A 14,335-nucleotide genomic window follows, 5' to 3' on the forward strand; every position below is an offset into this window, starting at 1 on the left:
TTACTATGAACCACCACTGCAGGCAATTTATTTCATCAAAACTCCATTGAGCTCAAAACACACACACACACACACACACACACACACACACACACACACACACACGTTCTCTGCAGCCTTGGCCCCGTCTGTAGATTCGATTTTGTGGCTTCACCAGGAGCCAAAATCATCAGCAGATTCTGTGTATCTTATAAGAAGTCGAGTAAAGTTATATGAACAATTTTTTCCTTCCCCCAATATGCTGTGTTTCCTTTTTTGTGTGTGTTTTGATCCCGGCTCTTGTGGCGGGCCCTTCTGTGGTGAGGCGCGGGCTGGAGTGGCGCTGCCGTGTTATTTTTGGCGGCAGTGGCGGTTGGTGGCTCTCGAGATGGAGTGGATCATTCCGGATCCAAACCCAGGCTGTTTAAGGGAATTCTCATCTGTAATGATCAGCGTCATTATGGGCTCACACTAACTGCAGGACGAGCCTCGTGTTAATTTCAGCACGTCCCTCAACAACACACACCAGTCTTGACATGCAGGAGACAAAATCTTCTTAAAGAGGAAACAAAACATCATTTTACACTGGGTGGAATTGAAATATTTATCCTTGATATACGGTTTCGTATATTTTCATATTAAATATAGTTCAAATATAGTTTCTATGTAATACTACTAGTATTTTGTAGTGCTGTCGAATCGATTAATCGCGATTAATCGCATCTAACATAATATATATGTGTGTATATATATATGTGTGTGTATATATATATGTGTGTGTATATATATATATATATATAGATAGATAGATAGATAGATATAGATATAGCCTACATAACTTTTATGTTAGATGCGATTAATCGATTTGACAGCACAAGTAATTTGTTGTGTTTAGTTTTTTTTATATATTTATGTCTATATACAGTAGTTTTATGAATGTTTTGTTTCAGGATTAGTAATAATTATTTTAGTTCTTCAAGTTAAACTAAACAAAAATGAGAAATGTTGATAAAATGAGTTTCTGTGTTTTTATAATTAATTTTATTTCAGTTTATGTTTATTTTTTCATTAATGATTCTAGTTTTAGTTTACAATAATAACACTGAAAAGAAAAGATAAATCATGCCGCTCAGGCATAGTTTCAGGAAATAGTGTTTTACATTTACAAGTTATAAAACTGAACATTAAACTGTTTTATGTACCTCTGACCTCCAGGGGTCAATGGATGGATGCATGGTTGAAAACCCTGGTGTTTTATTATACTCTTGGCACTTTTTTGTAAATGTTTGCCTAATTTAAACTTACTGTATAAAATAGAAGACTACAAATAGGTTCTCAGTGTTTCATCCCTGTGATGCGTTACGCCTCATGTTTTGATTGTTGAACTAGAAGCGTTTAACAGACTGAATGAAGATGGTCTCCTCACAAGCAAAGTATATTTTTGCAGTACCGACACTCAAATAAACACAAAGAGGAAGGCTTCCCACCAGCGTAACGCGGCACATGCTAGGTCAAGCGTTGCAGTTGTTTAAAGTCAGTCTTGCTATTAGAAGCCAAACTGCTTTGTGCAGCGTTGAGCATTTTTCATCCTCCCATTACGTGCTGTAACATCATGTTAAAATGTCTCTCTAACCACTCTTGGCTTTAAATGAGAGAATGAGATGATTTCAGTTTATATATTTATTTTTGGTGGTGAACGCGCGTAAATGCATGTAAAGTCTGCATGCTTGTGTGTGCGCGCAACAGTGTGCATGATGCCAAACAGTTGCGTCTGAGTGTGTGCATGTGTGTATCAGGTTATATGCATGAGGGCGCACACTTGTGTGTGTGTGTGTGTGTGAGTGAGTGAGTTTGTGTGTTAACCCACAAAGATATTTCAATTTCTGCTGGATATTAAAGAAGCATGCGGTGCCAGCGGGTGAGTTTAGGGGGGCGTTGTGGCCTCATGGTCAGGGCCCCTGCCGGACACACTGGCGCCTCTTTCTGGAGGACTTCAGAACCACCACACTCCTCCACCAGAACCCTGCCAACCCAAATCACTCACTTTAACATCCTTCCATTTCTCTCTCTCTCTCTCTCTCTCTCTCTCTCTCTCTCTCTCTCACCCACTCTGAGGCTCTCTCTAAAGCTATTTTCCTATCAAATTTTAATTTCTCTGAACATTTGTTTATGCAGTTTTCTTCTAATGTGCTTTCAGAAAATCCAAAGATTGCTTGTGCAATTGTAAAATATCATCCCAATATAGCAACCAACAACAAAATTAACTATGTTTTCGTATAGCTTCGTCTTCGAGTGTCTGTTTAGATCAGAACATGTTCAACCTTTTATATTTGATGTGCACATTCTCATTTCTTAATTTTCAGTTCATGTTTCTCTGTCTGATAGCAGATTGCTTATTGTTTGCAGTGGAAATGAATTAAATGGGAATGTCTCAATCATTAAGTTAACACAAGACAAAAAAATGTGTTATCTTAACATAATATTTCAATGTTAAAATAAAGATAATTGCGACTTTTTACCTCACAACTGCGAGTTTGCATCTTGTAATTGCGACTTTTTATCTCAGAATTGCATGATATAAACTCGCAATTGCTAGAAATAAACTCGCAAATTCTGACTTTTTATCTCAGAATTGCATGATATAAAGTCAGAATTACGAGAAAAAAAGTCAGAATTGTGAGTTTATATCACGCAATTCTGACTTTATAACACACAATTGCGACTTTATATTGTGCAATTCAGATGTAAACTCGCAATTGTGAGAGATAAAAAGTTGCAATTACCTATTTTTCTGTGGCGGAAACAAGCTTCCATACAATGTGCTTAAGTTTGAACAACTCATAAAGTTTAAATAACAATGATTTTAACATTGGACATGATTTTACTTGTTGCCAACAAAAGTTCAACTTATATAAATACATTACTTTGAATTTTTGTAAAGGTTAACTCCACTCTCAAGGTAAGTTAAATTAACAAGAAATGTGTTGTCAAGTTTTAAGACAGTGGGGTGACAAAGTTTTTTTAAGTTGACTCAACAAATATATATATATTTGTTTTACAGTGCATTCACTATAAGAATATAAAAGGAAAAAGAAAGTCAAATGTTCATTAAGTGAATAACAGAGGACATGGATGAGTGTAAAACAACAAGGAAGTATAAAACAAAATTATAAACTTAAGGAATTAAGAGTGGATGTCTATTTTGAAATGTCACAGCTCATTTCCCTAACTTCCATTTCTTTTTTTTTTCTGGAAGCAATTTGTCATCCAGGGGACATTTAATAGGGAACATATTATCTTTTTACAGGGGCATGGAGTCTGCCACAGCCTGCCCACAGTTCCTATAAACAGAATTGGTCCATTTAGTGGTGCGTTTGATACGTTTCAGGGCAGCAGCGAGCTCAGTTACAGACTGGAGCCCGTAAAGACAGCCATGAAAGACGCAGATAAGTGCTTCTATTCACCAGCCCGTTGCCAACACAGTTAATTTAAATGAGCTAATGATGATCAATCTTCATTTGTGTTGCCAAACTGAATACTCTCTTTCCTTTTTCTTAATCAGTTTTCCATCTGACCCTCCCTGACCTGGGATTCTTGTTTTAGGTTACCAGGTTTTCTCTCCTCTTCCCCTTCATCATTTGTTTTGCAGCAGAGCCCGAGGCATCGTCACACACACACACCCCTCACCAGAACTAAAACAATGAAGTGCTCACCTGCGCACACCTGTGACCCTTTCCTGTGGAAATCTGCCTCTCCCGCTCCCGAGGGCGTCCGACGGGAAATAAAGGCCATTGTAGATTAGTGTAAAGGCCATTGTCACTCACCGCTTTAATCAATTCTGCTGCAAATGCATGCAAACAAAATCTTTCGTTCTGTTTAATTAGTGCTGTTTGCTAAGTCATTCATTGCTCATACTTTAGAACAGGGATATTCACTTGAAGTTCCAAGAGCTCCGGACAATACTTTTTTTTGGAACAGTTGTACATTTCCATTGGGAAAGCCGTAAAAGAAAAAATCCTGAACACTCAAAATAGTCATTAAGATGTGATTCTTGGGCACTGAGAGCAAAGCAGTGGTTTTTACCAATATTTACCAAAAAACGTAAACTGGATATAAAAAAGTATGATCGGATGTTTTATCAGGCTATTACTATTACATTTAGACATAATGTGAATGGCACAGGCTTTGGGACTGAGAAAACATACAGGGTTTACCTCTTAAGAAAAATATTAACCATTTTATATTTTGCTCAAAGAAAGTAATAAACTACTAAAAACAAAAAACATACATAATCTAATAATTAAAACATACACCCTTGCCATCCCTAATTAACTTTCCAAATTATAACATTGTTTATTATGATTATGAAATGCTTGTAGGCCTAATATGCTGATTAATAATGTGGAGAAAAAACAACAACAAATAACTTGTCACAAACCTGGTTTAGTTAAACGGTTGGAGTCATCTGGATGACATATAGCCTACAAATAATTGTATTCTCCAGCGTTTTAGCAAAAGTAGCTAAGCTAGGCCTATCTATTTTTCTGCTCACTGTGTTTTACTGTTCTTAAAATAACCCCGTCATCTCTTCACGTTTTGCCTCTAGATAGAAGTATTATAGATATAGCTCCAAAAGATCATTACCATAACGGCTCTGATCGCTGGTGTGACGGTGAACCGCTGTTGTTTTGACGCGATCGGTAAAATGGCGCTGTTTGAATGCCGCTGTTTCCGGGTTTTCAAAACCCAAACTTGGTGTTCTGGTAATTTTGACCCACATTGATTTTTAGGCTGTCGGAAAGGTTAACTTATGACTTTTTCTCATTTAGGTACATGAATGCACATTTTTAACACTCTAATGTGTTGTTGAATGTGTGTACAAAGTACAAACTGGTATTTTTGGTGGATTTATTGACTCTATGGTAAATTTGACATAATTAATGCTATTATGACAACACAATACTTCCGCATGCAACTCATTCCACACTGTTTGTGCTTGACCAGAAACCTCCTAAAAAGCCCTCAGAACACCTCAGTAACTGTTTTGCAATGCCCTGGCAAGCACTCACAAGAAGTCATGCTCAAGAAATGGTAAAAATCTTTAGCCAGTGACCAGGAGGAGTTTGTGCTTCTCTCTCTTTCTCTCATGGCTCTGAGTATATTTATCTTTTTATGGCTTCACTCAAGGCAGATCCTCGTCTTTCTTTTTTTTCTCTCCCTCCAACATAAAGATATATAAATAAAACAAGGTTACCGCCACCACAGGGGAGTATAAAAGTTCAAAAATAATATTCAGAAGCCACGGACCCTCCTGTACCCCCCATATAAAGCCCCACCCACGGACACACACCCCACCCAACCCTCCGCCCGAGTGTTTAAAGCTGCGGACGAGACCGCCAGCCCACTTCAGACCACCATAAACATGTCAGGCCCTGATGACAGAGCCGGCCCCAGGACGCTTTATACCAACTGACCTCAACTCCAGCTCATTAGAGCCAGTAAATTAGAAACATACATCCCGAGTAAAAGAGGAGTCGGATGAGAAGAGAGCTCACTATATGAAGGGTGATGCGTGTATTTGATCATAGAAACGTAGGCCCGTGTCTGCTATGCTTCCGCAATTCACAGCTTTTGCAGCGTTTTTAATAGTTGCATCTCATAATGTAATTTAGACAGACACAGGAAAAGTTCATTGCTCTACTCCAAAATCAACATAAAAAAGAATAAAATAATAAAACATGTTGTCGCCATCCTGTCACTTAAGATTCCGAATGCAGAACATTTTAACAATGTAAGTGAGAAATGTTTAAAATTTAATCTTCAGTTTCACAAAAAAAATAAGGTTTATAAAAAATAAAAATAAATACACATTAGGCATACTTTTGGCAAAGTAATTTGTAAAGATTTAAAAAAAGAGAGAAATTTCAAGTTCTACCTCATGAGTACTGTAATAAAATGAAAATAAATTAAACAAACAAACAAACAAAACAAATAAAAGCACTCAGAGTATAAGGACTTGATAATTTCCTTAAACTCTTTACTTCATTGGTCAGTCAAATGATGGAGTCTCTCCTCTAAATAAAATAAATAAATAAATAAATAAAAAATAAGTCTAATTATAATTCCATATGCAAACATGTTGATGCCGTCCTGTCATTTAAGATTCTGAATGCTCAACATTCTAACAATGTAAGTGGAGTGGCAAATTTTAAAACTTTAAATCTAAAAAAAAAAGAGACACACCTATTGGTGAGCTGAATTAATTGCATATATTTGTAAAGAATAAAAATAGAAATGTCAAGTGCTGCTTCACTTTTATTTATTGTCTTGTAATAAAATATTAAAAGAAATTAAAAAAAAAAAACTCACATAAAGATAATTTCCTGAAACTCTTTAGTTATTTAAGTGGTCAGTCCAGTGACTCCTCACATTAAAAATAAACTATTTACAAAGAAAGGAAGAAAGAAGTCTAATTTCAACATGTTGACGTCATCATGTCACTTTAGATTCCGAATGCTGAACATTCTGACAATATAAATGGGAGATTTTTACACTTAATCTCAAATTTCATGAAAAATACAAGATTTATAAAAACTATTGAATTAATTGCATATATTTGTAAAGAATAAAAATGAGATATTTCAAGTGCTGTAATAAAATAAAATAAATGCACAAATAACCCCCTTCACTATAAGGACTACGAGTGAGTGGTCAGTCAGTCTCCTCACATCTTCTGTGGGCCGTCCTGCGGGGGTAATTGTCCAGTGGTGGGGCAGATGGGGGTAATTGTCCAGTGGTGGGGCAGATGGGGGTAATTGTCCAGTGGTGGGGCAGATGGGGGTAATTGGTTCTCGCAGACAGCGGGGGAGTTTAATTTCCTTCTGAGAGACTCTTTGTGTCGACTAAGAGCTCTGCTTTGTTAGTGCTGCAAAAACTAATTAAAGCATTTGTTGAGCCATAGGATGAACGACTGAGGGATCAGGAGCGGAGAGCAAAGCAACCCAAAGAAAGTTAGATATTACCAGGAATATATGAACATGAGGAAAAGATCCATTTTTATATTCTTTCCCCTCTGCAAACTATTACTCACAGGCCAAACATTTAAAGCAATGACACTTCATTGTTGGAGAAAAAAGGTTTTCCTCACACTCTGTGGTCGACTTATTCTGAGCATTCATACATTTGATTTATGGCATCCCACATGCAGCGTTTCTGGATTCAATATGCTGGTGTGACTCGTGCGTTTCCAAGCCAAACCTCACAACATGTCATGGCTGAACATAAAGTTGTTTTCTTGCAATTATTATTATTTTTACACAAACAGTACTGTATATATCCGCAGTCTTTCAGATGGTTAGATGTCTTTTTTAGTATAGCCTATTAAAAACAGATGCACTGAATCTCACAAAAACAAGCCGTATTTCATCCTAAAATTAAAAGAAATACAAAAATGTTTTGCATTTTGAACCAATTCATCATTACTGTAATGCTTTCTGATGTTTTTTTCATTTGATTATTCTCAGAGATGATTTTAATGACTGTAACACATTTTGTATTGCAGCAAAAATACTTTACTATTAAAATGTTTGATGTTAAATAACATAAATGTGCAGATAAATGAGACCATGATGTATACATACTATACCATTGACTTTACCATATCAATATATATATATATATATATATATATATATATATATATATATTTGTATTACAGCAATGATAAATGTGCTTAAATGATAAAAATGTTATAAAATGAAACTTAATTTTGGTTAGAAAAATATTCCTCTTTCTTTCTTTTGATTTTAGGGTGAAATAGAAATGTTGAAATGTTTTGTGAAATTCACACAAATAATAATAATAATAAACCTACAGATGTTTTAAAGCTCTACTACCTTTTTCCTCAATGCTTTACTAAATGATGTGTGGTCAGTTTGACTTATATCTATAATCAATTCATCAAAATCTATCCCACTGATCTCAAAACATGATGTTTCCTATATAAATGCCTTTCTTAAGATTTCAATTGTTTTGGGGTAAAAGATTAAGAATCAAAAGAACTTAAAATTGATCTGTCAAAATAAAAAATAAATAAAACCATCACATGAATGAGAAGACTTAATTTATTCATAAATGACTCGCTTCATGGTTTCCCTCCATTCAGCAAAACCAGTGAAACACAACATTCATAATTTAAAACATAAATTAGATTTGATGTAAATAGGAAATTAAATTAAACAATGATAAGCGACAGGACCAATAATGACAGAAGAATACGGTTCACTGTACACCAGAATGCCTCCTAAACTGAAGATCAAAGTAATGAGTCCGCAACAAAGTGTTTTAAGACACAGGATTAAAAAAAACCAAAAAGAAAAAAAACAAAACAATTTTAATTAAATAAAAAACGATCACAAGGACGAAATGTGCATCGATTGGAAGCCCAAAAGTCTGAATCGGCCGAACGCTGGGCTTCTAGAACAGCCTCCTCTGAAAGTTGTCGAAAAGAAGGAAAGGTAAAACAAATTAATTCAATCATTAAAATCTTTAAAAATACTCCTCACTCCAGACAAACATGTGTCTGAAGTTCTTGTGTAAAAGTTTTTCTTTCAAAACCTGCCAGTCTAGAAACTGTGTTCATGATACATCGCTCATGTGGAGCTCTTTCAACTAGTTCCTAAAAAACAGTTAAAAATATATATTTATACACTACCAGTCTAAAGTTTCATGTTTTTAAAAGAAGTCTCTTCTGCTCACCAAGGCTGCATTATTTGATAAAAAAACCAAACAGTAATATTGTTAAATATTATGACAATATAAAATAACTGTTTTCTATTTTCTATATTTTAAAGTGTAATTTATTCCTGTGATCAAAGCTGAATTTTCAGCATCATTACTCCAGTCTTCAGTGTTACATGATCCTTCAGAAATCATTTGATGCTCAAGAAACATTTATGATTATTATCAGTGTTGAAAACTGTTTTTTTTTTTTTTCAGGATTCTTTGATGAATAGAAAGTAAAAAAAAAAAACAGCATTTATTTGACATTGTAAATGTCTTTACTGTCACTTCTGATCAATTTAATTCATCCTTGATGAATAAAAGTATTGATTTATTTAATCCCCCCCCCCTGATAATAATAATGAATGTTTCTTGAGCATCAAATCATCATATTAGAGTGATTTCTGAAGGATCATGTGACACTGAAGACTGGAGTAATGATGCTGAAATCACAGGAATAAATTACACTTTACTATATATTCACACAGAAAACAACTGATTTACACTGTAAAAATATTTCACAATTTTTAGTATTTTTAATCAAATAAATGCAGCCTTGGTGAGCAGAACAGACTTCTTTAAAAAACCTTAAAAATCTTACGATCCAAAACTTGTCTGGTAGTGTTTTTTTTGCACACGTTTTTACGCAGCTTAGCACCAGTAGCTCCACTCGTCAGAGTCTTCATCCAGCGGTTATCGTTTATATCTCCAGAAGCCCGCTACTGTTGTCCACACCATTCCCCGTGTTGCTCTTTTCCTCTCCGCCGACGGTAGGATCCTGCATCCCGGCGACGGGATCCACTTTACCGGAATCCGTCGGCTCCTCGGCTCCTCTGCTCTCGGCCTCTTCTTCCGGCCCTTTCCCTTGCATGCTAGTTTCAGTGTGCGTCTTCTGGTGTTTGCTAAGGTGGTCGCTGCGAGTGAAGCGCTTATTGCACAGGAGACACGTGAACTTCTTCTCTCGAGTGTGTGTGCGGACGTGGCGCTCGAGTTCGTCGGAGCGAGTGAAGCGTTTTCCGCAGAACAACCAGTTGCACACGAAGGGTCGTTCGCCCGTGTGCCAACGAAGATGAGCTTTTAGATGCGAGGCTTTTCCGTAGACTTTTCCGCAGCCGGGAATGTGGCAGCTGTGAACGGGTTTCTTGCGCAGGGACGCGGCGGACGCTCCGAGCCTTTCAAGCTCCTGGCAATTCGGACAATCGCACGTAGACCTGCCAGTGGAGGAGCCGCCGGTGTATCCGCCCGAACCTCGGCTTGGTTTGACCCCCATTGGATTGTCAAGGATTCCAGATGTGGATACAGGCTTGGGTTTGTACATGTCCTGTGGGATCATGTGCTGTGAGGACTGGAGCAAGTGTGAAGACGAACTCAACCCTACGGATGAGTACTGCGCTGGATTGAGAGGCGTAAAATCGGGAGTGTAGCTTTGCATCTGTGGATTTAGGGATGCTTGCGAAGCCACCGGTTGCAACGGCGCTTGGAGGCTTTCAGGTTGAGGTTGCCCAGCGCTAAGCCAGTTTGAGTTGGTGTGGACGTCCCACCAAGAAGAAGTGGCGTTCGCAGGAGAGCCCGTGATCCCGGAATGGATGCTCTTGTACCATGAGCCGTATGGATGCGTCATGTCCAAGTAAGTGTTGACACTTGCAAGGCAGTCCGCTGTAGCTTTGGTCCCCAAGAGCGAAGGGTCCTGAGAGGCACTGGAGGTCTGGAAAGTGGAGAACGGGTTGTATTCGGAGCCGTACGCTCCCGTAGGAGCCGGAGGAGGGCTTCCGGTTGGCGTTAGCAAACCACCGGCGGAGCTGAAGGAGCCGCTGTAAGTGTCCGCGACGCCCTCATTCCCTCGTCCATTTTTAGGACTCTGGAGTTCAGAGGTCATGCTGTAGGCTTTCCTAACTGGCGCTGTGCTTCCCGCTTTCCCAGGTGTTGCAGAGTCTCGGACTGGACTGGTGCTCCCAAATTTATTGCAGGTTGCGGTTAGCATAGCCAAGGGACTGGATCCATAACGTGTTTCCTCCTGGGAAGAGAACGAAAGCACTGATCAGGCAACAGGTTTGTTAAAACTATGCTTTAAATGCATTGAAGTAGTGCGTAAAACATCCTTCCTGTGCTATTAGTCTAGACAGAAATATGCACCGCCACCGAAAACACAATAATTAATGTCACCACACATGGAGTTCCTGTTTGACATGTTTACATCTCCATGGTGATCATCCGTTCGTGAACAACAAGCAGGAGATTTTCAACAATACCATTTTGTTAAGAAGAACAAACAATTGTTTAGTTTTGAACACTCTAATTATGTTGTCAATCATAGTGTCGACGGTGCATTTAAACAGAAAGTGAAAAATAAGCAATAATCAACATAGATATATGTCAATGATTTAGAGATCTGAGATGTTCAATCACTTCAAGATGATCTATCGCAAGTTTTTAATGCCAGTGCATGAACACAGCTGCAGAAAAACATGTGGTAAACATGTTTACACTTAATTCAGTATAGAATGACAACAAAAAAGCGATCACAGAGTAAAATTAAAGAATTGATTGGCATTTGTAGGATAACCCCAACCCTACCTTAAGATGTTAAGTCGAAAAATCACCTTAAAGTCACAGACTACGGTTGGAATGGCAGTGGTCTACCCCATTTTCCGTTGGGAAGCGATGATAAATTAATGAGTAAGGCAGTGTGTGTGTGTGTGTGTGTGTGTGATGATATTTCCCGCTGAGTGTGTGTGGTTCATCTTGGCACAAGTTCTGCTCCCGTTTCCAGGTTAATTGCTCCCCATTACCGCGTGGAGCTTACATTTGATGCCTTCATCCAAAACCAATGCCACAAGAGTTTTATGTCTAAGAGTTTTTTCATAATTCACTGTCTAGGTTACAGGCTGGCTTATATTGATTGTCTTGTAACTCTAAACAATAAAGATTCCTCAATGGTTCTTATGTTTAGCTTCTTTTGTTTTTGCTCAATAGGGTTCATTTTAGGTCATTCAGATCAGTGAGTTCTTTAAAACACCATAACAACTAGACAACTAGGCTACAGAATAAGTTAATTGAGGAACTTTAAAAGTTTATTTTAGTTAATGCAAAACCTTTAATGTTTCTAACTGGAACATAAGAGTGGATAGAATCCACTTCTTCTTGACAACATGGACTGAATTTAAATTTTCTATACACTACTATGACATTATAGCTCATTCTACTTTTACTATCTTATTGAAACTAGCCAATAACTTTTAAGTGAGTAACCTAAATCAGAAGACCCTTATCTGAACAAAACACCCATAAAGTGCTATTTCAAACAACCTTGCGCTTGTATAAGTTCACTTGACACATATAAATATTCGTAGAAATCCGATTTCTAGGCTAAAAGCAAACTGATAACATACACAGACAAGCCTCAGATCAGATTATATATTCCATACCTCCAGAATCGACGCGGCCATCCCGGAGGAAAAGCAATCCTGTGAAGATCAGTCCAAAAGCAGGAGAGAGAAGCTCAAAACTGAAGCTCTGACTGAAATAAACTCCGTACGAGCGCAGCGACTCTCCTATGAGGATCCCGGGAGACCCGCCTCCTAATGAGAGAGAGAGAGAGAGAGAGAGAGAGAGAGAGAGAGAGAGAGAGAGCACATTGCGATTTATGGGGGGTTTGACACTCCTAATTAGATATAAACTCGCTATTCTTCGAATTTATTTATTTTTCTCAGAATTGTGAGATATAAACTTGCAATTGCGAGTTATATAGCGTAAAGAAGAATGCGAGATATAAACTCGCAATTCTGAGGAAATGTATTATTATTATTTTTTTATTATTATTCCGTGTCGGAAACAAGCTTCCGTCCGTATGAACCCTCCCAAAAGAATTCAAATAAAAAGTTATTGGTCTCAAAAGTATGTAGCCTATTGTTTTTAGGCTATATATGGATATATGGTTCATTCTACATAATATAGAATGGCCCATATAAACGTCTTGGAAAAAAAGGTGTCTTTTTCCACAAATTTTGTATGTATGCAAATTGTATAATATCCAAGGTACACATTTCTTGTAATTGTGCAGTTAATTATCATATTGTATTTTCAGAAAGTTTTGGAATATTTTTCCTCTCCCCAAATTTGTCACTACCGAAACACATAATAAATAATTTAATAAGAAGGCTTATATTTACCTATTAATATTTTGTTTACATCTACCTTGTATAAATATATTTTTTGCTATTTAAAAAAAAAAAGTTTTCACAGGTAAATCAATAACAATTGCAATTTTAACAATATTTCAAGTGTAATTTATAAGATTTGTTGTATTTTGAACCCAATCTTTCTCTGTAAAAGGCATTAAGTTAATCATACTGATTTCAAAATTAGTTTGAATATACATTGAACCAAACACTATAATAACATCTTAGTTGATAATTCAGTATACTTTATTTTAGACAAAACATCCATGTTACGGTCGTGACGGCATGTTTTCTGTAGTGACAGTAATGTTTTGTTAGCGACCACATCGCATTACAGAATTTTAACTCGCATACTAAAACATACTAAGGTACTAATGATTTGCATAACTGTACAAAAATTCTGTTTATTTCCCCCGAATAAATGATTATGTGTTCCCTTTTGTCACTACCAAAACAATGATGGCATGTTTCGGTCATGACTGTTTCGGTAGTGACACTTTTGAGGCTAGTTCAAAGATGCTAATCAGCACATGGTTACCTAGCACAGATCTGAGCAGCTGGACACACACAAAAACTACATTTTATGGAATTACACCCAAAAAAGTTTGCTTTGTTTGGTAGTGACGTCCCTCAAAGTTACACACAGATTTTCAGACTTTTGAACACATTTCCCTCAACATGATGGCACCTATCTACAATGAAAGAGAGGCTTTGAGAGAGAGGCACACAGGAATATTTCCTGATCAAAAATGTAGAGGTGTGTTTAAAACCAGTCTCAGCCAATGGCCTGAAACACACTGTTTCGGTAGTGACATGAAAATGCGGGACACATTTTTTACATAAAGTTTCATGATTTAAAAATAAAATATAAAATAAATGTTTTTTTTTTACTTTACTTTTTAAAAGAAATCAAAAAGATATTTTTAAAAACAACAATGGAAAAAAATGAAATAAAATATTTCAATATCATTTTCACAAGTTGAAATTTAGGGGTTGGTTCGGGACAGCAACCTCCCAACTGAAAGTACACAATAAATGATGATTTTATTAAGCTTACTTATAGACTATTTTAAATATTATTGTGGGATTCAGTAGATAATATAATATAATCTTAGTAAACATCTAAAATTTGAATACTTAAATGCTTTTTAAATGTGTTTTTTGGTTGTCAGACAGCAGTTTGCACCAATTCTGCATATAGGCTACATGTTTTCTCTACTTTTCTAAAGAGTTTTCAAACAAGGTTAAAAGTTCAAATCAAAAGTTAAATTGCGCTAATATGCTAGCGAACAGAAATAGCATTAGCGTAAAGAGGTAAACATTGCAACAGCTGCTCGATCGCTGTGTGATTCGAACATTCAGACTACTGTAATTACATTATTATTGATTTACAGGCT

The 14,335-nt window shown here is 36.8% G+C and overlaps 1 protein-coding gene across 1 annotated transcript; it reads right to left on the reverse strand.

Moving 5' to 3' along the window:
- Nucleotides 1-9,318: 9,318 nt before the first annotated feature.
- On the reverse strand, nt 9,319-10,756 carry sp7 (Sp7 transcription factor). The gene has a single exon (XM_084129749.1). It carries the CDS (start codon nt 10,739-10,741, stop codon nt 9,461-9,463), a length of 1,281 nt encoding a protein of 426 aa, XP_083985875.1. The 5' UTR covers nt 10,742-10,756; the 3' UTR covers nt 9,319-9,460.
- Between the last annotated feature and the right edge of the window lie 3,579 nt (nt 10,757-14,335).

Source organism: Abramis brama, assembly GCF_963993115.1.
Source record: "Abramis brama genome assembly, chromosome: 11".
Taxonomy (NCBI): Eukaryota; Metazoa; Chordata; class Actinopteri; order Cypriniformes; family Leuciscidae; genus Abramis; species Abramis brama.

Excerpts from the sequence above, each read along its gene's own strand:
- sp7 (XM_084129749.1), bottom strand. The coding sequence starts at position 10,741 with ATGCTAACCGCAACCTGCAATAAATTTGGGAGCACCAGTCCAGTCCGA.